Consider the following 22,987-nt stretch of genomic DNA (forward strand, 5'->3'; position numbering starts at 1 on the left):
ATGGATCAGAAGAAGCAACATTGATTCTGAGAAAATAGATGTCTTCATCTAGGACCTTTCCAGATGAGTCCTCAAATCCATGACCGCTTGTGCCAAACTTGACTCTACAGTCCATACAACCTGGTCTGTGAGTATGAATTCTACAACCAAAATTTTCCTTCCACTGAATTCCCCTAGTGAAGATCCAAACTCTTGTCATTGTGTGAATTAATAGACCCTTTGAATCACAGAACCTTAAACAAAGGTGATTAATTAGTGTATTACATTGATCTATGTGTCTTCTCTGTGGAGACCAGAGTCCCCTAGAATAGAAAACAGTTTGAATCCTCTTTTATTGTATATCTGAAAGAGAACAAACAACCACCAAAAAAACTCACACCGTATAACATGTGTTTACCTGAACTTCTCACCTTATTACAGATGTACATTTGGTGGGATGGGCAATTCTGTGTCTCTTGCCCTGTTTGTCTTGGGCTTACATCATGTGTGTGGAACTCATATTTCCAGTATAGCATTGTGACTTCTCATTGATATGCCATGAAGGTATGTATTTGCAAAGGCTCAGAGCGTGGTGGAGACACCATGACGTGGCCACCTCCCAGGCTGCAGAACTTCCACACCAGTCTCCTAGCCTGGTGCAGAGGGCTGGTTGCCCTCATGCTGTGGATGTTTAATTTTTTTTTTCCCCACAGTCCCTCCTTGCTATTGAGTATGTCCTTCTACAGTTAACATTTTGCCATCCCTTAGTACTGTTTAGCCATACCATCTCCCAGCCTTGATTAACAAAAATAGAGCAAGTCCTCAGAATTAATAGCTCTGCCCCCGTTGTCTAGGTGGACCACTAAACTAAATGTATGAGACTTCACCTATCTGTAATGCTGACCAGCTACTGTTAAAAAACATTCGTACCTGTCTCTGCTTTCATGCTTAGATAATCAGTCCCCATCCTGTTCATGTGACAAATTATTGTCTTCATTTTGCCTATTTTTATACTAAATACTTCCCATAGGTTTTTGCCTTTGGCGTTTTTCTTGCTTCACTGGTTCTCTGGAATATTATGTTGAGCTTGTTTTAAATTGCAAAGTATACGCACTTGTAGCGTGCCAATAAAACGTACACGAACTGCTGTTCGGAGCAGCTCTCGTTGTCAATTGGTACATGATGTTTCTGATGACACTGCTGCACCCAAGTTCCCCAAAAGCATTGTCTAATGTCACCACCTCAGTCCTGTCTCCATTTTAAGTCATGAACTTTCCCTCCCCCAAATTAACCACTGCTTTAACTGTGCAGCACAGAGTCAGAGCTAGTGCAGCACTCCCCGCTTTCTGCACACATGTTGAGTTTCATGCCAGCAAAGCTTGCCCCAAGAATGATTTTCCTCGGTATCATGTACCCAATGTGCAATAGTGTAACAAGTTGGATAAAGTTTTACCAATGCAATAATAAAGATCATCAATGAAAGTCCCCACCGAGAAGCAAGTGCCACTGGAGATCATTTGTCAAACAGTGTGACTAATGCAATTTATGACCCCATCTCATCTCATCAGCCTCCTGTTTATCTAATGTGTCACCGTTTAAGTCTTATGTTTCACCCCAGCTGTCCATGTTTTAACATTTAAAGGCTTTGCATCTGCTGTGCCTGATAGTGTAGTAGTGAAGGTCACTAAGCTGACTTTACTATTAGGTGGGTTTCATTTTTATATACCAAACGTGATGAGGAAGAGTCATAGTGAAGTCTGTTGACAAGATCAGCTTTATATGTTGCACATATTAAATGACTTTGCTTTCAGTTGGTCGTCTCAGCACAAGCAGGACTGGAAATCTCATTAGAATATATAAAGTGACAGATTTTGCGGTGCCAGCTGTGCTCTTGGAGCCCAATATTGTCCTTCATGTGAATACACAGAGAGTATAGTCTCATATTTATTTGGAGGTTGTCCTACGGCTGTGTTTAGAGCGCCCACTGACAACAGCCATGCACTACCGTTCTTTGAGCTGGTTAGTAGCAATAAGGAGGTCTTAAAGTGCCATTTTATATTGATCAAAAACTTTCTTTTTCTTTCTTTCTGAAATATGAATTATTAAATATGAATTATTAAAATGTTAACTTTTTAATCTCCCATATGAATGCTGTGCTCAGATTAAACAAGTCAAATATGGCAGGTGAAATGGTCTGCAACTGTCAGTGTTCTTCTGTAAAATTTTAGTGAAGCAGGCTTGTTGGTTAAAACCATGACAAGAAAAGAAAACAAATACTTTTTTGTTTTCTCAGATGCCTTCTGACTTACAAAACTGCTATTGTTGCAGTCAGTAAATGTGGTCAAACGCCATGGGCCATTGAAATAAAATGGAGAATATATTCTTTTCTGTCAAATATATTTCAGAAATAATTATTTTCTACATACAGGTAAAAAATACAAGGTGGCACGAGCCTGATTATGCACATATGTCAGTAATGTTTCACATCTACTTGAATTTGAGAGGGACTATTTACAAGGGCAAGTAGTGATAGGACAAGGGATAATGGCTTTAGACTAAAAGAGGGTCGATTTAGATTAGATGTAAGGAATAAAGTCTTTACTGTGAGGGTGGTGAGGCACTGGAACAGGTTGCCCAGAGAAGCTGTGGCTGCCCCCTCCCTGGAAGTGTTCAAGGCCAGGTTGGATGGGGCTTTGGGCAACCTGGTCTAGTGGAGGGTGTCCCTGCCCATGGCAGGGGGGATGGAACTAGATGGTCTTTGAGGTCCCTTCCAACCCAAACCCTTCCATGATTCTGTGAATTTTTACATATAATTTCTTACGGTCACTAGTAAGATACAAAATGAACTGACACTTATCCAAGAAAAAGAATGACATAAGGTCCCATAACTGACTATAAGAGAGAGAAAACCTTTCAGACAATATAAAATAAGCAAGCACGCAGTTCATTCTGAGGAAATTACTACACCTACTACTCAGTAGTTTTGTGTGATCCAGACTGAGAAGTATTAATTTTAAAAAACCTCTGGGCTGAGGGCATGAAAACTTTATGCTATAAAAATCCTAAAAGATCCTATTAAAATCCTAAAGGTCTGTTTTGTCCTTTTTTTTTTTTTCTTGGAAGAAAAAAGCTGTAATCAAGTCCTGTCATGGAGGCCATGGTCATTTGTGAGGGACTGTACAATCTTTCCGTAATGTTTCTAAGGGCTGAATACAATGAACCTTGTGCTAATGCCCACCATGTTCTGTAGAAAGCTACCTGTCTACAGCTGGGTTGACTGAAAATAGAGATCTAAAAGCAAAAGAAAAAAAAAGCAAAGTCCCACCTAAATTTTTAGACAAACAAATTTTCATCAGTCAAGTTTCCAAAGTGCCGGGGAAGCTGTCTTTCTGTGTGTGTGCTTCCACCCTGCCAGGGCTGAGTGCCTAGAGACATTCCCTAAAAGGGAGGCGGTGGTATTCCCCAGTTCATCTTCCCTGAGGCCACTTGATACCTGTGCTTTGAGCACGCTGAGGGGAATGAATCAACATGACACACAGCAGCCTTGGGTGCTTACATTTAAAAATACAGCCAGTGAGGGAGGCGGTAATGATGTTTGTTCCTTATTTAATCTCCTCGTGTTTAGAGTACTCTCCCATGAGATGGAAGATACGGGTGCCGTGTCCTCCTACACCATCAGGGGTTTGGTGTCAACATTCCCCTCATTCCAGAGGAGCGGCCAGATGAGGACGAGGCTGTAGACCATGCTGTGATAAGGAAGTGGCGTGGTTGGACGTGAGCAAGAATCATTAAGCTTCAGTTGTGAAACATGAAGCTAAAGCAGCTTCCCACCTATTCTGAAGAAGCTTCCCAGTCCATAGTAGGGCTAGGATATTAGGCACGTGCCTCTTTCAGCAATTTAGCAAGTCGTAGATTGCTGGGTATTGTGGATCCCAGCTTGCAGCATCCAAGTCCCTTCCATACCTAGGGCAGGGAGCTTAGGTAACTAGCTGAGGGGTTTTGATATTATCCTAAGAACTGAATACCTGAAACCTACGTGAAATAATGCCCTGCGGTGTTCCAGGTCCTTTCATTTCTCTGTCTTTGAGTAGCAGGTTACGAGTGACTAGACAAGCATCAACAAATGACAGAAGCAAAAAATATTAATTTTGTACTAGTCCCATCAGCTTTGCCTTCTAGTTTTCTCTGGGGATCTGGATGGAGAGCAACCTTGTTTATCCACATAGAACATCAGATGTAAGGTCATTGCCTAACAAAGCAATTGTCTGTCATTATTTAATTAACGAAGAGTGCATGCGTGTGCATGACTGCATATATGGGAAACTTGTCCAGGAGATATGATAGGCTGTCATCATGTTCAATGAGGATTTGCTTGAACAGAGAGCAAGAAATGACTGAGAAAATGAATGGAAGACAAGAATGTGACTTTTTTACTTTGCAGGAAGTTCTGCCATTTGAAAAAATATATTCAAAGTAAAAATTTAAAAAAAAAAAATTTCTGCAGAACTGGCTTAATTACTTTGTAATCCAAAATAAGTTCTTTAGACCTTGCATATCTGAGTATTACACATTTGTAATGCTGAAAATTGTAAATGTTTGAGCCAAAATAGTTTAAAAATAAACATTGGAAATAATCATTAGGTGAAGTCTAAACTGGGGAGTGTTAATTATGATTTTACCTAAAAGGAAATTCAGTATAGTGATTTGTTGTGGAACATGTTCCTTTAAAGGAGTTACCTTTTCAATGAAAGAAACAAGTGTTTTGGGGAAAAGTTCTGAAACTTTCTACCACTTGATAAATGGTCGGTAATGCCTATTGGAAGGGCTAGTATTCATTCCTGAGCTTTAAATTACCTTCAGCCATATAGGAAAAAACCTTATTGCCTCTCAGGAAAGCTGTGTGAAATATATGATCAATGCACAAGTGTGGTCAAGAAAGTAAATAAAATGTGAAGATGGCTGAGGTTAAATGTAAGGCACTTGAACCAGGTTCTCGGAGAATCCATAATTTCTGCAGAATTCAGCTGCAGTTACACGGAATCTGTACTCTCAATCTCAGAATTTTTATTTTGAATGTAGCATCTGACTTTTAGAAGGTATATGAATAGGCATCTACTGTCAGGAAGCAACTGGAAGGTGAGGGACTTTCAATTTAAGATACATAAAGGATGGAACATGAAGTTATGTTTTGTACAGCTACAAAAACTACATTCACACCACTTCAGTTTTACTTTTGAATTTTCAAAAGGCTTTCAGACAACAATTGCTCTCTTTCCTGAGTTAAAACTTTGGTGAATTTTTGTTTTGGTTCCCTTGGGGAATAACCAACATAAGATTTTGCAAGCGCAGAAGCAATGTTTGAATGGTTACCTGTGACAGAGAGAGTAATTGTCAAATTATGATTTAAAAGGTGTCATGCGTAAAAAGCTTCTGGAGTAGCGGTGGTTTTGTTTCAGGTGGCTGAACTATTTACTGCAAAGCAAAAAGGCCTTAGTGAAAGTGCTCCAAAATGGGTTTTATAAATGCGAATCCAGAGAAACTCATCCTAGGGTTAATCACAGAAGCTGTGTGTTTGTAGCATTTACAGCACTTTTTAAAGCTGTGCTGTCTCTTGGCCAGTATAGCAGGTTACACATTTGGGAAAAGAAAACCAAGAAGTCCTGACTTGTACTTCCCCAGCTGTAACCAATGCAGCCACAGTATAATTAAAGCTCTAAATAAATGATGCACTTAATTAAAGACAAAAACAAGCCTATTGAAAATGGAGGGAAATAATGAGCTATTTCTTGTTGTACATGATCTTTATATACAATAAAACGTGTGCTATAGTGTTTTGTGGTTGGCTGGTGTTTTCTTTGCTCTTTACAAAAATGGGAAGACAAGGAGCCTGGTGAGCAGGACCGCGGTTTGCATCCAACAGGCGGTCTGCAGATCCGAAAGGCGCCATCACTTACTGATTTAAGAAATAGGTGAAATGAAACGCAGTGGGTACCATTGCCGAGCCTGTGTCACTCCCTCTTTTGGGCTGGCACAGCTGTTCATAGAGCCAGTCAGTGAACCATTTTGGGGAACTGATCTAGCAGAAGAAAATAACTGGTTTAGGGGGGAGGGGAGGCTGTGTTTGTGTTTCAGGTGGATCTCTTCCCCAACATTGCGGGTGAGGAGGACATGCAAACAGGGGCAGCCTTGCCGAGGGGACTAAGCAGCTGGACGCAGAGGCTGTGCAACGCATTGCCAAAGGTTTAACAACCAAACCCTGTAATATTGTTGAAAGGTGAGGAGCAGCTAATTGGAAATACGATAAACTTCCAGGAAAAGTATGTATAGCTATGCCTTATACTATTTAAGATATTAAAGGTACATTAAGGTACATTGCCTAACTTGTAGCCAACAATATGAGCAACAGGAAGGGATAAAAAAAGAGAAATAAATCTTAGCTCTTGAGACTCATAAGCAAATGTCATCATGCAGCCTCTGATCACTTTTCTTTCACTGCACTAGCACCATCAATGAGTGGCAAGAAAATCCTTGCAGCTCGGGAAGTGTGACAGCTAAATGAGCACTGCAGACTAGCAACAGGAGCTCAGAAATTTAAGACTGTGGGCTCTTTGTTAAAGTAGCGTGTCTCAGAAACAATACTTTACAGGTACTGCTCTGTAGGAGATTAGACAACATTACTTAAGTGAAAAAAGCAAATCTCCTATATGGTTCTTTTTGTCCTATACCAGTGCAGGTGTGACAGCTTTTGGACCTTAAAGTGCCAAATTCTCTGCTAGGTTCGCACAAAATTCATCTGGGCTCCAGTCAATGGTATTTGAAGGCAGTAAACGAAGGAGGGGTGAAACCAAGCAATCTACTTTTTTTAATTTCCTCTGAAACGATAGTTCCTTAACATATTAGAGACACTAAGGAATACTAATATCAAGTCAAGAGCTCTTTCTAAATTGTGGCCCTGACAAAATCGTTAGTGTTTGCTGATGAGGTACAAATTCCAGTCTTGTGCTCAATGTGCTTCATATAGAGCTTGTGCTGCAAACGGAACATGAAACTCTGTTCCGTCTGGTTTCCACCAACACCATATGTACAACAGAATCCTAATTTGCATAGCTCAGATTATGTCAGTATTCAATGATAAATCCCTGTCTCAGGAGTGGATTGCTCATCCTTGCTTTATTTTAAAGAAAGTGAGGAAGGGGAGGAGCCTTTAAAAGTGATAAGGGGGGGCGGGGGAAAGGAATTTAATGGAAGATGGTACTTTGTCATCCTATCCTAATTTGAGGCGAATTGGACAAGTAAAATTTCTTTCCAACATTTTCTGTCTGGACACATTCTATCTGTTCATTGAATTAAATGAAACAGGGAAAAAACTTGAAAAAAAAATCATTGCAAGAGAAATGTATTTTTTTAAACTGCTGCATAGATGCAAATATTTTCAAATAATATAAACAATAAATAGCTTTGATGGAAACTATCTATCTGAACACAAATAGTGCAGCATATGTCAAAAACACAGTAAAATTGTATGAGAAAAAATTGTATGAGAAAAAGCATGACTATATCGGAAGAGGACAGATGAATAGGTTTAACACTGGCACATTGGTGCAACAGAAAACTTTTCATGAAAAACCCCAAACTACTACTGTTACCTTTCTTACATGTAGCCATCAGCCCGAGCAGAGAATTTCTGCTTTTATCCCCAGAAAAGTAATTTGCAAGCCATTTCTGATCTCATTATATTATCTGCATAGTTCCTTGTCTTTTGCACAGTAAATTCTTTGGGAACATCAATTTTAAAAATCGCCTTGTATATTGCAGCATAAAAGGCAAAAACATTAAAACTGATACAATCTAGGAGCAACAAACCTTTGAAGAGCAAATACTGATCAAATTGCAACATCTCCTGCACAGAAGCTACAGTGAAATAAGGCAGCGTTTGCAGGTTGTCAGGAGCTGTGCAAAATCTGGTGTTTTGCTTAAAGTCCAAGACCTTCCAGTGATGTTATTACCTGATAGTCTCAGCTTTAAAAAGATTCATACTCTGCTGTGGGGAGAGGGGGGAATTGAATTAGAGTCGTAAACCTGAAGGCTCTGTGTGACTGACGAGCGGTAGCCACAATTCATTTCGTTGCATTAGGCTCCCAGCTCATCATTTTTAGATACTTGGGGCTATCAGAACCGTGCTGCTCTCCTCGGCTTTTCCTACGGACCGAGCTTCACCAGACGAGAAATCTAACCGGGCCGCAGCTACCATTTATTGTGCAGGCATCCAAAACGCGGGGTGGGTTCCTCTGCTGCCCTTCACCTGCTTCTGTTCAAATGCATTTTGCCGGCCCAGTACCGCCGGGACTTTCCAAGGCTGGCTTTCCCCTGCTTGTGCTGATGCCCAAAGCTGAGTCCTTTCCCTCCCTTTCTTTGACTCCACGGAGGGACAATCTCCTTCCTAATGCCGTTTATCTGCGGTGCCAAAATTCAGTGTGGGTTGCCGAGACCCGAAACCCTCCCCATACTTTAATCGGCAGTGAAATAGTTAAGGACGTTCCCCGTTAATTTGATTGCTGAATACCATCACCTCACTGCTCACCCAGCTAAACCTAAGTAGGGAGGGGAAGATCTGCAACTTTAAGTGCCATTTGGTGCCAAGGTTTGCTGCCGATGCCACCAGCCAGCGCTGGAATTGGTCAGAAATTTCCTGCCAGACCCCTGGAAAGCGCCGTGTTCTTGAAGCCGAAATACGCTGCCGGCTGTCAGACTGGGCTGACTGCAGGGCAGGCCACCCCCGGCTCCCACGCCCCGGGAGAAGCCTGCAGCCGGCCCACGCACCCCCGGGACGGGGTGCCGCTCCTCGGCGGGAGCGAGGTGCTCTCGGCTTCGCCGCGGCCAGACCGCGGTTACCCCGGGCAGGCGCTGCGGAGCAGGGGAAACTTCGCTTTCCCTCGGGACGCAGCGCCGTGGGGCTGCCCGTGCGAGGGGCGGAGGGAAGCCTGCACCCGCCGGAGGACGCGGGAGCCCTCCCGGCAGAGCGGCCCGGGGCGCCCAGGGGCTCGGCGGGGCCGGGCTGCTCCTCCCGGGGCCGAGGCCAGGCCGGTGCTGTCTCGCGGGGGCGGGCGCCGCCACCAAGATGGAGGCGGCCGGTGTAAATACCGCGGGGAAGGGCAGCGGCGGCGAGCAAGGGGGACTGGGGCAGCCGCAGCGACGGGCTCTGCCCGGGGCAGGTGCGCGGGGCGGCGCTGCCGGGGAGCTGCTGCCGGGCGGTGGCGGCGCGGACCGAGCCGAGGGCGGGGCCGGCGGCGCGCTCAGCTCTCCGGGCACGCTGGGCGGCGGCGGCCGCGCTGGGAGTGACAGCGGGGCCTGAGCGCATTCGCGCTGCCCCATGGCGGCCGCCCGCCTCGGCGGCCCGCCCGCCTGGCGGTGAGTCGGGCTCCCCCTCCCGCCGCCCCTCCTCCTCCGCCACCGCCTCCTGCTCCGCTCGCCCAGCCCGGGCCCGGCCCAGCCGCTGCCACACGGCGCTGCCGCCGCCCGCCGAGCCCGGGGCGCAGCCGGGAGCCGCGCGGGGGCCATGACGGTGGAGCAGAACGTGCTGCAGCCCGGCGGCGCCGCCAAGGTGAGACACCGGCCCGGCACGGCCCTGCCCTGCGCTGCGCCGCGGGAGCCCGCCCGCTGCGCCAGGGCCCGGCCTGGGAGCCGGCTGCGCGCCCCTCGCCGCGTCCCTGCCCGCCGGCCTCGCCCGGGCCTGGCCCCCCACCCCCGTCCCGCGGCCGTTGCTCTCCTGCGCGGCTCCGGTGGCTGCCCCCGGCCCCCGCCCCGCCGGCAACTTTTCCCCCCTGCGACGGGGGCGCAGCTTCCCCACCCCCCTGCCGCCTCCCGGCCCCGTGGGAAGCTTCCCCCGGACGGGGGTTGGGGGGGCCGGCCTTCCCTGCGCTGCGGCCTCTCCCTGCCCCCGCCGCTTCAGCCCCGGGCTGCGGCCGGGGCGACTACGAAGCAGCCGAGGGGGCGCGGCGGGGCGGCCGCTGCGCTGGGGCGCGGCTGGGCAGCGGGGGAGCCGCCGCCACCCTGGCCCCGGGTCAGCCCCCACTCCGGGCCGGGTCCTTCCTCCAGCGCCCCGCGGCTCGGGGTGGGTGAGACCCGTCGCTCCCCCCCGCCCCCGGCAACCCCGTGCTGGGACGGCGCCGGGGCCCCGGGCGGGCCTGTTGCACTTGCAGAGCTGCCAGGCAGAGCAGCAGGACGGGGAGCAGCGTGTCCGTGAGGACCGCGCCGTCCTGCCCGACCCCCCGGTGCGAGCCGTGGGCCGGGGGGGAGATGCTGCCCATGCACGGCGTGACCCTGCTGCGCCGGCATCCGTGCCTGCTAAAGGTGAACGCTATTTCCAGCGTGTGACACACGGCTCGCCGTGACGCGCTCTTCCCGGAGTAAAAAAGTGCTGGATTTAGGGACTCGTATTAGCTAACGTGCATCGTGACATGGGGTTAAGCGAATGGCAGCGTTTATGAATCTTTTACTGCACGCTAGGAGTTGGTGGAAAATGTTTCTTGATCAAAAAAATATGGAAACCTTCTACAGCTCTTCTTTGCTTGAAGTGAACTGGCAAAAGAAAAAGAACCCTGAAATTAAATCACAGTGCTTTTTAAATTACTTTTTTTAGTTTTTAAAGGTTACTGCTGCTGGTTAATGCTGCTGTTGTGGTTAGTGATGTGACTACCTCCTCTTCCCTGATTTTTTTTTTTTTTTTTTATGGCATGTGATACTTTTATAAGAGGATAAAGGTATATTTGCTTTGGTAGAGTCAGTGTGGAAGTTTAATGGCTGCAGTCGTGAGAGTGGACAGTGGGAATGCAGTATAATTGGTTAAAGTGGTACAGCTTAGGTTCAAGAAGCTCATTTGGAGGGAGAGGCGTGTCTCGCCCAAGACTGCTATCATAGTTGGAATTAGTTAGCACTGATTTTGGCCGCTTCAGCAGGAAGGCGAGGGCTGAACAAACTAATTCTATCTCTTCGTTCCTCAGTCAGTAGTGTTTTAAATTGAAGTGTGCTAGCAGGCTAAGGTAGCAGGGTTTTGCTAGCAGGCCCCATGCTATGTGTGTGTTTTCTGTGTTTAACAACTTCATTTGGTGCTGCAAGTGCACTGGACAACTTTTGCAAGCAAGGTTATGTTTTATAAAACTTGTTGATGGTTTACTTAAATATCCCTTAATTATTGTATCAGATACTCTGTTATGTAATACCTGGTAGACACTGGTCAGGGCTGCTTGTTTGCACTTACCATTAATAATATCGAAGAAGAAGTATTACAGTTTTCAGCTGAATTACTGCTTGCAGGTCAGAAGTTCAGGATTACTTCAGTTTCAAATCGAGTATAAGCTTAAAGGGTGGTTGGAGATTGATTGTGGTAGATCAGCTGCTAATCCATACTGCAGTGAAAAATGAAATTAACAGTAATTCTAAAGTTGTAATTGGCATCTATGGATGATGGCTACTTGTCTAAGTAACTAGAGAAACCGTATAAAATAACAAGTTTTTCTTCATGGCAGGGATTTTCTTTTTTTATTTTTGTTGAATCATCTGATTATTATATTATCTGAAGCTCCTTGTTATCTACTTTGTCTGTAATTGTATGCTGGGGGGGGGAAGGCCGATCTTGAGAATATTTTGCAAAAAAAAAATACTATTTGACTACTAAGTGAGTATCTCATTGCTTAGTGAGACTAATGAATTATATGGCAAACTTTAACAGTGTTCAGCTTATTTGCATGTAAGAAGAAAAATCATAAAGGTAAAGCGGGCTGATGCATGGTTGAAAGGTGGAGAGGTTACCATACCACTAGCTCATCGTCTTCCCTCAAAAGAAGAAAATCTCATGCTCCACAAATAAGGAGAGTTTGTTCTGGAGACCTCAAAGTTTGTCATGATTGTTTTCTGTTAGTGTTAGAAACCACATACAAGCAGAAATATATTGGCTTTCCAAGAGATGCCTGAGTCATCAGCATACCTTATTCAGAACTGTGGTTCCCAACATTGTTCATCAGATGTTTTCTTACTGTCATACAGGAAGTATGTGTCAAACTTCAGCAGTACTTGGAGATGTAGGTTTGTATTAGTAAATGTTCTAACTACAAACAGCCCATTTCCCACTGAAGCTATCTTTAGTTTATTGTGTAGTTAAAGCATCTGGATCGAGTCAAAAGAAATTTTTTCTTTCATGTTTAACTAGGAGTCAAGATGACCAGTAAGACTTGTAATTTATCTCCTGAAGCAAATAATTAATCATGTTACTCTTGGTGCTCACAGCTCCTGTGTGCTTCTCTAATGTTAGGTGTCTGTAGGTTATCTGTGTTGTTCCTATTAAGACTAAAGCACTTGAATAAAGGTAAATGGCCTGGGAAGTTAAAGTAGTTTCTCGTTTCGTCCTGTCTGTGTTTCTCTCCAGTAAAATCCTTTTTGTCAGGCATTTTGCTGCAGAAGAGCTAAGGTATGTGTGTTGCAGGATTCCCCGTACCTGCACCACTGCCATGGGGGCATCTTGTGCTGGTGCACGTGTACATTAATTTTCCTCCTGGAGGAAGACCCTCCCAGGCTGCCCCTCGTGCTGTGCAGACCCTTCCCTCGGCCAGTGTCCCTTATGCAGCGCGTTCAGCGAGGGGTGGGTGAATGGTGGTTTTTCTAGTAATTGGAAGAAATGACATGGAGAGGTCCTGCATGTTTCAGCAGTGTGTCAGCTCTAACTAATAATTATTGTAATGGTCATCTCGGAACAGCAGATTGAAGAAGCTGGGTTTTAAAGGGTGATACTTAGCTGGCCTCTCAGCAGTGTGTATTATCAAGTTCTACTGCTTCTGGAGAGAGACCAAGTGTTGGTTGATAAATGGATTTAACGTGTGTTTTATCTGTCCTTTGGTTTCCCACACCCGCTGTTATTTCAGACCTATGATTCAACAGCATATTGGCAGTATAATCACAGGAATAGTAGAATAAAGTTAGGTGTGTCAGCTCAGCTTGTGGGAGGTTTTTTGTTTTGTTTTTTGGTGGTTTTCTTTTGTTTTTTAAAAAGAAGCACAAACATTTAAGAATATTTACCACTTGAAATAATTTATGGCGTTAAGCAAGGTCTAATACTACTTACTTCCTCACCCTTACTCTTTTCTGGGGTACTAAGGAGAAAATTGTATAAGCTCATGTGTGTGCTTCTGCTCTGCTCATCCTATGTATTTGATGTACTTATTATTGAAAGATTTAGTTAATAATATGGTACTGACTGCTTTTCTTTCCTGAAAGCAACAGCCACTGACTTCTTAATACTGCAGTAGTTCTTCGTGCAGAAGATGATACAGTCCTATGCCTCCACCAATTGAAATAGGCATGTTGAAGATGTTGAAGCAGTCCTGAATGGCAGGTGTGATCACAAAGAATATCTGTTTGTTGAGGACTTGGTACTCAAGGAGAGTATTCTGGGAGTTGCGCGTGCTTTTTCTTTTTTCTTTTTAATCTCAATAGGTGGCAACCTTCCAAGGATACAACCTTTAAAATCTTTGTGTTTTAGTCAGTTGAGTTCAGGGTTTCCTGACCAACCATTTGCCTGGTGATTGAGAGGCCACAGGCTCCCCCTCTTGTCATGCGGCCAGAGCTGCTCTTGCCTGTGACCAAGGGGCAGGTATCCTTTGCCTGCACCCTGACTCATGTAATGAGGATGGGTTATGTATCTCCCCATGAACGAGCTGCCAGTGTTTGGACTGTGTGACAGGCGGGCTCCCTGCACGGTGGGCTTGAATAAGGGGGGGCTATACCTGCTACTGCTGGTATTGAAAGCTTTATTACCTCTTCTGGCCAGGATAAGCAGAATAACCAGGCTGGTTTCTTGAAAGTGTTTGTACCAACTGCTAAGTAATTTGGAAGAATTATTTGAAGTCCTGTGGAGTCACACTTTAGATATACACGTGTTATGTACTTAAAAAAAAAAGTTCATTAAAATGTTCTTATTGTGTGTAGTTACACCTTCTACATAAACTCCTGTTTGTATTTTCTGAAAGCTAGAGAAAGGTGCAAAGGTCAGTGATTCAAAGTAATTTTGAAAGACCTTGTCAGACTGGTATGCTGAATGCCTTCTGGTTTTGTGAATATTCTGATAGGTTTTTGTGGGAGGGGGGTATGTGTGTGGTTGGATGAGTGTAGGGTTTGCTGGGTTTGCTTTTTTTTTTTGGTAGCTGTGCAGTCTTGCTTTTTTTTTGGTATATGCTATGAATCTGCACTGTTCTGAAATGTTTAATAGTAGTTTTAAACCTGTTGCATTCTAGAAAAACTTCCATAAAAGTTCAGTAATGATTTTGATTGTGATAGCACAAGTTTACAACTATAGTACTATCATTAGCATCTGTCCGAAATAATGTCTTTAAATATTTCTTGGTCCACACCTTGGAAAAAACCCACCTGCTTCAGAATATTAAAACATAAGGTTTATACGTTGTTCTTTTAACGTTTTGTAATATTCTTTTAAAATAACTAGTACTTTCTAAAAAAAGTATATTTTGAGATATCCTGTATCTACAACTACTAGGAACAGCAGCTACAAAAGATGACAAAACCCATCAGCCTCTATGAAAAGGTCAAAAAGCAAATTACCTATGTCTCAAAATAGAAAAATATTGCATGTTTTTTGAAAGTGCTTTGTAAATATAAGTGGGAGGATAATTGAACAGTTGCTTTTCTTGCACTCTTATGCCTGAAAGGATATATTAAGGCAGGAAGTAGCATCTCTTTAATCCTGTGAATTCAGTTGGTGTTCATGGGCTGCTCTAACTGAAGATGAAGGAAAGATAGAATTTCTGTTCTGTTTTTGGCTAAATCTTCTCTTCTTACTGGCTGAAGAACACACCCAAGTGTCAACAGTGTGATGATTACGTCCACGAGAAGCTGGCTCCATAACTTCAGTGATGTGAATGGTTGGGTGGAGGGACGCTGTGGGCGCTGGGGACCAGTGCAGTGGCCGAGTTGTTAAATTCACCTGATGCCCCAGCCGACTTGGAGGCTGCCTTTTCAGGCTGGGCCAAAATCTTCACAGAACAAGCTGGGAGGTGTCCAACCCTCACACATCACCTGTGCCAGGAATTTTTTGGGGTCCTGCATCAGTCACCCCCTTGCAGCCATTGCTGGCGGTGCCAGTGATGGGGTTATTATCCAGGCACCCAGGGGTTCTTTCAGGGTTCCTTTACAGTTTCTTGCTCTTCACTTCCTGTAGTGAAGACACTGATTTGCAATTCCCAGCTGGTCATCTGGCCAAAGCTAAGAGCAAAATGTGACATTCCTGATACTCCTTAGCATAAAAAGTAAACAAAAAGCATAAGAGCAGTGTCTCCATGTTCAGGTTTTCATGTAGGAATAAATTCCTTTAAAAGCTTGACTTTTTGGTTTTGTTTGTTTGGGGTTTTTTTTTGTTTTGTTTTGTAATTGACTTCTTGCACTTACAGAACAGAGCTCTTAAAAATCTGAGGAGGGGGGAGGGCATTGCCAGGACCTGGACTGAGACAAGAAAGTCCTTTCTACTCTCACTGAGTAGGAAAGCCACGTGTGTGTGAGCAGCTTTTCTGGGAAATGAAAGTATTCTGAGTGCTTTCACTTTCTAGTTCTCTGTGATTACCGGTGTGATTACATAAGGGCGGGGAAGGTTGCACAGAGTCACAACAAAGGTTTGTGTGTGCACATTGGGGTGTTTTGTGTTTGGTTTCATTTTGGTTTGGTGTGTTTTGGGGTTTTTTAGATGGCTGTGTTAAAACTTCTCCTTCAAAACCCAGTGACTAAGCCACCAAGGTGATGGACTTTAGTCAGCAGATAGACACCTATAATTTGAGAGTATTCAGCTTTGTACTGGGGGGGCTGTTGGCTCGTGCCTGGGGTAGCAGTGTAGCATCACGATGCAAATAGCAAGCCAGAGTATTAGGTGGGTAATGCAGGAGAGGCTGTTGTGACAATGTATTTCAAAATGATTTTATGAATTCAGGGTAAACGTCAGTCCTTTTTTTTTTTTTCCCCCGTTAGGACATAAAGACCATTTCTGTTAGCTGATGATTATACGTCATTAGTTGGGGTGCTGGTAAAGAAGTCAAGAGTGCTCTGCCGAGAATAGAAAATCATTTGACTGGAGTGAACGTTAGTTCAGTGTCACTAGTTCAGTGTGCATAACTCACATGTGACTTAGACTAGAGAGCTAAGTGCGCAGTAGGTGGGATGGTAACTCCTTCCATTCACTTTGGGACTGTGATATGTGCAAAGTTCTGGTTAATGGATGATCAGGTATGATTAATAGAGAAAAGCTAGTACTGTGAATCACAAATAGTTGCATGTAAAACTGAAGTTGACACTTTTCTGATAAATTCTTCATCTTTTTTATTACTTAAGTTACAAGAAAATACAGTGACAAAATAATTTAAAGCTGTGAAGTTGAAGTAAAGAGGAGGTGATGAGACGCTTTGCTGCTGAGCAGGATAGCAAGGGCATGCCTTTCATGCTGGTACAAACTCAGGCTTTATGTGAAGTAAAAGGAAATATGTTTTCCGGTTTCCTGCATCAGGTTAGTAAATGGCATTTCTTGTTATTTTTTGTGAATGCTTGTAACTTTTAATTTGGCAACAGTGCATTCTGAGAAACGCATGTCAGAATTTTTAATGTTACCTTACATTACTGCTGTGCTGAATGTAAATGTTGCCATAAGCTGTGTTGTGCCAACACACCTCAGCCAAACTTGCAGGTAGAATGGAGAGCAGCCGTAGTGTGTGCCGTGGTTGAGTACAATTGCTGTCCAACACGTGGCTTTCTTATAGCATTAAAACTCACGCTCTCTCCTTGTGTTGCAGGCTTTAGATCTTTTTGTCACTGTGTTTCTTTAGCACTTCAAAACTTGCAACACACTAAGGGCTCTACATACCATTAATGGAAAATTTTCATGAAACTTCTTTTTGAGTGATCCTGTCCGTACCAACTTCCTGTTGGTGTTACCATACCAGTTTTCAGAAGTGAGTGAAGGGAATGCAAGTCTTTCTCTGCCACAGTGGGTTATGCCTCCCTGCCTGGATATTTGGGGTGAGCACAGTGGGCTGTGATCTTGAGTGGCAGAGGAGGTGTTACGCTGCCTTCTGCTAGCTGCAGGGCTGGATCCTCTGGTAGAGGGGTGGTTTTAACATGCGGAACTGCAGAATCTGTGGGTTTAGACTTTAGCAGGAATAAGATGTTAAGCAACATTTTGAGTCAATATTGAGATTACCTGTGAAGTGCTATGAAGGAAGAAAGGAAGAATTAAGTCCTAAGATAGTGTAAAGGACAGATTGACACAAAATGCCGTGAGTAGGACACTGTAATAACTGCAGTCGTCTGTGGCAGGCATTGTAAGTTCTTGTCTATTTAATTATGGATGGGTTTTCAGTGTATTTAGTAGCATCGTTAATTCCAAGCATTTGACAATGACAATGGAAATATTAAAAATTAATCTATTTAGACATAGACTCTTGCAATTTAAGAAGGCCACTGACTTTTTTTTTCTTTTTTCTCCCCAGTTAGATTTTGCAGCTTTCGTTCTTTTAAAAATGTCATTAGCTACATACTTTTGCTTTTCTTTGCCGTAATGGATGAAATTCAGGAGCATGTTGAAAGTCATCAGCACGAGAGTTTTCCTGAAACTTGATGTTGACTGATGGGATTTTAACAGGAACAGCACTGTTGTGAGAGGTGGCAACACTGAGTGTCCACTGATACAACGTAGCTCTCCGAGTTAAGGATGTTGGGAGAGGTGGAATCCAAAGAACGTGCGATGTGGAACAGCTTGAAGGCTGGAGTGCAACTAGGTTAACTTTGGAAACATCACCTGACACAGATTTGTGTATGTAAAACAGTTTTTTTTTAGGCAGCAGAAATATCACTATGCAAATTCTAATAGTTTTTATTCTGAGATACACAGCTTTGACTTGACGCTTTTGTTTATAGTAGGCTTCTGAATTATTTTAACTGATGGATTCTCACTGAAAGAAACTATACCCTCCACAACATTTCTTTTGAAATGTTTCTGTTATCAACTAATTGGCAACAGTCAAGCTTATCAAAGTTTAGGTTTATAATATCCTTGACTAAAGCTATTTTTAGCCATTGGGTGAAAGCATATTTTAAAGGTTTATAGTAAGCACATATAGGCAGAATAATGTATTTAATAAAAGCTTTTCAGAGAGTCACTAGTGTTTTCAGGGCATGATCTGTCATTATTTAATTGACCCTTGTATCTTACCTTAGTCTAGACAGAATTTGTGGGAGTTAATGCATGTGATAAAATGGCATTGTATGCTTCTGTGGCTCCTTCCTACCAATTGACGTGTCATCATTTCCACTCATGTTGTACCCCATATTCCAGAGGGCTCCCTCTAATTAAAACAAGGATGTTCATTTGACATTATGGTCTGAGACATGAAAATTTTGGATTGTGAATTGCGTAGCTATATTTAAAGCCTTCTATTACTTCTGGTAAAGAGTAAATGTTAGGCTTGAGTTTGTGCATGGTTTCTGTGATAGCTGTTCTTCTCACAGCTGTATGACTTCAAGAGAAGTCAGATACCTGTGCTGAAAATTTCTATTCTTATTGTCAAACCAAAAATGACACTTTCTGAATTGCAATTAAAAAAAAAAAACATTTTGAGAAGTTGAATTTAGCTGTGTTTTTACTGGTATTAAGCCAGGGGAAAAAAAAAACAACGTGCTGTGTGAAAGTTGAAAATAGTATTCATTTACATTCAGGTGTATGCTTTGAGAGTGCTTTAAAGTAAACAGCTGGAAAAGGCTCAATATGCACAGGCACATAGCATTCTTCATTCTTTTCAGAACAGGAGATAGCGAGAACAGACTCCTACTCCACTTTCCTTTTGTGTTCAGTTTCATTTTATTGCTCTGAAAGTTAGCTGCTTTGAAAAAGAAATTTCTCCTGGGACCACAGCTGTTGGAAATGTACTTTTTTTTTTTTTAAAAACACTTTCCAAAATGCTAAGGTATAAATGGCCTGGTTAGAGGACTGAATACCGTGTATTTCTTTGTATCCCAGAAATCTTATATTATGACTGAGAAAGCATTTCTATATTTTGCAAATTTTAACCTTTGATTTGTTTTGGTGCAGAATCATGGGGAGGTAGGCAAGAGCAAGTTTTTAAGCTTGTAAATCTGATGGTTTGTTTTTTTTAAAAGCTAAATAGATTTTGGACAGCTTGCAGAGTTGCTTTTTCCCTTCTTGGTATAACTTACTTTCCTGTTTGTCAGCTTTATTTTTTTGTCAAATTCTGCTTGTGTCTTGTAATCTCTCACCTGTTTAAGGACCATGCTCTTTTAATTTAGAAACTTTCACACTACCATTTTCTTTTCTTACATTAGAACCCTTTGATTATTTGGTGGTATAATTGGGAAACTTTTTTGATTCAGGCACCTAAGTTTATAGTTTGTTTTTTTTTTTTAAAGGGGTACTAGAATTAAGTCTTTTCTTTCTCTCTGTATTCCTTTACTTGTTTGGAAATCAAAAAATAACCAACATCTTAGGGGCAACTTTTAAAAGTTCCCTCCAGTCTTGCATGTGTTTTGTGGGACTTGGTGCTGAAAGCCACAGAACATCTCTTGTGACAACCCTGGCTGGACCATAATTGTCCCCTCAGCTGAAGCTGACAGGGCTGCTTTTTTGGGTACAGTCTGCTGGGTAACCTCTGGATTTATTGATGGTCAAGATGGACAGATTTCCTCATCATCACCAGTTCCAGTTCTTGCTAACTTGATGTGTTGCCTTGAAGCTTTTTGTGGGGCTGATCTGAAGACGACTGGTAAATGTGCCACCTGCGTCCTAGTGCCGAGAGGAGGGCCTGGCAGTGTACAGACTCTGCTGCATCGGTAGAGACCAGGGACGGCGATGGCAGCTGCCTGCTATCCCCAGCCAAGATGCCCAGGACCCTGTTGCTTCGTCACCTTACTGAGTAGAAAAGGGCTGAAGATTTTGCTGTTGGAGTCTATCTCTGTTGTTTGGTGGGGAATGTGTTGGCATAATGCTGCTGCTAGGAAGGCAGCACAGAATTTTAACTTTTTAAGTTTCAAATTATTTAAAAAAAAACCCCAACAAAAACCAAAAGAGTCTAAAAGATTGTCTTTTTTTTTTTTTTTTTTTTTTTTTTTCTCCTTAAAAGAAAACAGCCTAGAAAGTTTCAGTTGCTCTCTGGAGTGCACTGCTGAATTTACTGTTTCTTTAATTGTGAGGTAGTAAAATTATATGCTTTATCTTTAAATACTATAGTGTCACCGTTGTGTTTGAGGTTCATTTTAATTCTTATGTTATCCTTATCCGTTGAGGTTATTACCTAGTGAAAACGCAGGCTGCTCGCTGACCTTCACAGGCTGAAGTCCACAGTGTTGCAGTGGCCTTTCCGCAGGGACATGGCACGTGCCAGCAGCTTCCTGGCGCTTGACCTGGGAAGGGCTGTCTCGCTGGAGAAGCTGGTACTGCTGTCAGAAACGTGTCATCTTGCAGGCAATCTGTTAAATACTGACCCAGATTTTAGGTGACTTAATGTTATCTGTAGTTTTTAAATGATTAGCGGGGGTCAGGATAAGCTATTAAATAATTTTTACTGAATGCCGCAAATAATGGTGCGTGACTTTGCTGATGGAATTTCGTCTTGTAATACACCTCGGGTTAAAAGTTGGAGTGAGGGTGATCGATTGAGGCTGCAGGATGAGTTCACCTCTGGAAGACCTCACTGCGATGGGATGTAGGTGCTCCCCTCTGCTCTTGTTCCCCAGGCCCCTGTGTTGTCTCATCTCCTTTCTTTTGGCCTGGGAAATGGGCAGCAGCAGGCAGCATGGGAGCTGCTGGCTGGCCGGGCTCCCCAGAGGCAGGGGATGCTGCCGAGGGTGTCGGGGAGCCCTGTGGTTGGGCTGGGCTGCTCGAGGTGGCCCCAGGCTGCTGGGGCTGTTGCTCTGGAGAGGCAGGAGGGCAGGCAAGCATGTCTGGGTACGTGCACCTGTGATCACAAGGCCGATATCTTTAGGAAATCAGTATTTTTTTTAATCAGACTAAACAGAAAAGTTTTTAGTCAAAATAGACAGCTGAGCTCTTTGCTCAAATGTGTCCCTGCTATTGAATACCGTGGAGTCCTTGTAATACAGACCTGTCTTTAAAAATGCAATTTAACATTTATTTAGGATTTCCATGCTGTAATATTCTGAATTTTGTGTGGAAATGTTGTTTGCAAAGTCTTCCCTGGTATCACTTACCGAGGGCCCGTAGCAGATCTCTTTGAGGTGAGGTGGCATCTCTGATACTTGTGCCACTAACAGTTGCGGTAAATGACATCTTTCTGGATGTGAAGACCTGAACCAGGGAGCGCACAGGGTTTCAGCCTGTGCAGGACTGGGCCTGAGTGTGTGCATTCATTTATGTGGTGTGCAGCACTGACCACTGAGGCACACCAGGAGCATCAGACCCCTGTTGCCGTATGAATTTTATATTCATCTCTTCTTGGAGTAAGTTTTCTGCAATAGTGCCTAAGTAGGACGAGGACTGCTTTTTCTCCCCCCCTCGGTTTCTCTCACTGGATAAAAATAGGATTAAAATAAAGGCAGAGAAACAATTCATTCTCGTAAGGCTGCTGCTCCACAACAGTTTAATCCAGTGGAAATACACAGCCTTGGTCTTGTCCTCTCCCTTGTCCTACCTCTGGCTCTCACTATGTCAGCAGGAAATTAATTAAAAGCAAAGAGTAGTTTTCTTGTGGTTTACTGAGAGCCTGAGCTGGCTTGCCAAAGGTTCAGGCAAGTGGCAGTGCTGGCTCAAAGGGAGGAGTGGCTCGTGGCCAGCGAGGGTGGCATCTGGCAACACCAGCCTAGGCTGGCCAGCACTGGCAGGAGCTGCAGCCTGGGAAGGGCAGCTGACTCCACAGAAGCAGCTTGTGGTCTGACAGTCCCTGTAAACTTTATTGTTTGCAAGTATTGCAGAGACTGGGATCCCACTGGTCTGAGGACACTTACAGCTTCCAGAGTTGATTTGTTTGTTCCTAAAGTTGTCCTCGAGTGAGAAGAATGAAGGAGCTAGCTTGATGTTGTTTTCCTGGGAGCTCTTCTGTATTGTGCAGCGCAGGGTGAGATTATCATGATGGCTATTTGGAAAAAAAACCCAACCAAAACCAAACATAACAAAAAACCCCATAAAAAAGCTAAATACTTGAATGGGCTAGTGGGACTGCCCTCTTGAGTTGAGGGATAGGTCTTAGCCTTTCAGTGACAGATAATAAATAGATGGCGAAACGACTATGAAGAGCCTCAAACAGTGAGCAAGAATAGCTTGTGTTTGGCGTGATAGGTTAAACCGTGATTGGGATGCACAGGGAAGTTAAAATGTGGATCTTTGCAGCATTGTTTTAGACCTCCGCAAAACAAGATTTCATGAATTGTTTAAAAGGCATTCAAAAGGACATTTTTAGTAGCTGCTACAGTAAAATTGTGATACCCTGGGCAATAGTTTTTCCTGTGAGGAGAAAGCTTGTATCTTGGTGTTACTACGTGGGCAGACACTGTAAAATTTAATGTTTAGGCATGATGGTAAATGTTTATGAACAGAAGAAAAAAATTAAGAAGGAAAATTTTACAACAGAAGGAGTGATTGGAAAATATGTGTGTATATGTATATTTATGTACACCCACAGTTAGCTGTATATCTGTCATTCTCCAGCCTCCTTTCTATCTGTATAACATCACCTATCATTGAGCCCACTGGCTTTCATATGCTGTAGCTTGTGCGTGCTGATGGCAGCTCTCTTGATGCTGAGGTCCGAATGCGTTGCGGTGGGACTGGGACGTGAACCGAGGCTGGAGTGTGCCGCTGGGACGTGGCACTGCCCAGCTGTTGTCCGTGGGTGGGCTCTCGGAGGAATCCTTTTGCATTTTATACGTAGTTCATAGATAACGTGTACTGGTGCTTTGAAAGACCTCCTGCTGCCACTGATCACTTTAATCACCCATCAGA

General features: G+C 43.7%; 1 protein-coding gene across 5 annotated transcripts in view; it reads left to right on the forward strand.

Annotated features, from left to right (window-relative positions):
• The first annotated feature begins 9,235 nt into the window (after positions 1-9,235).
• Positions 9,236-22,987, forward strand: part of USP25 (ubiquitin specific peptidase 25) — a 97,530-nt gene continuing 83,778 nt past the window's right edge. Inside the window, exon 1 of one of the 5 annotated variants that reach the window (XM_075769842.1) lies at positions 9,236-9,580. In XM_075769842.1, the coding sequence (XP_075625957.1) occupies positions 9,536-9,580 (45 nt within the window). In that variant the 5' untranslated portion in view covers positions 9,236-9,535. The remainder of the gene's footprint in view (positions 9,581-22,987) is intronic. The other 4 variants (XM_075769824.1, XM_075769833.1, XM_075769855.1 and 1 more) reach the window with 4 other exon arrangements.

Source organism: Balearica regulorum, chromosome 1, assembly GCF_011004875.1.
Source record: "Balearica regulorum gibbericeps isolate bBalReg1 chromosome 1, bBalReg1.pri, whole genome shotgun sequence".
Lineage (NCBI taxonomy): Eukaryota > Metazoa > Chordata > Aves > Gruiformes > Gruidae > Balearica > Balearica regulorum.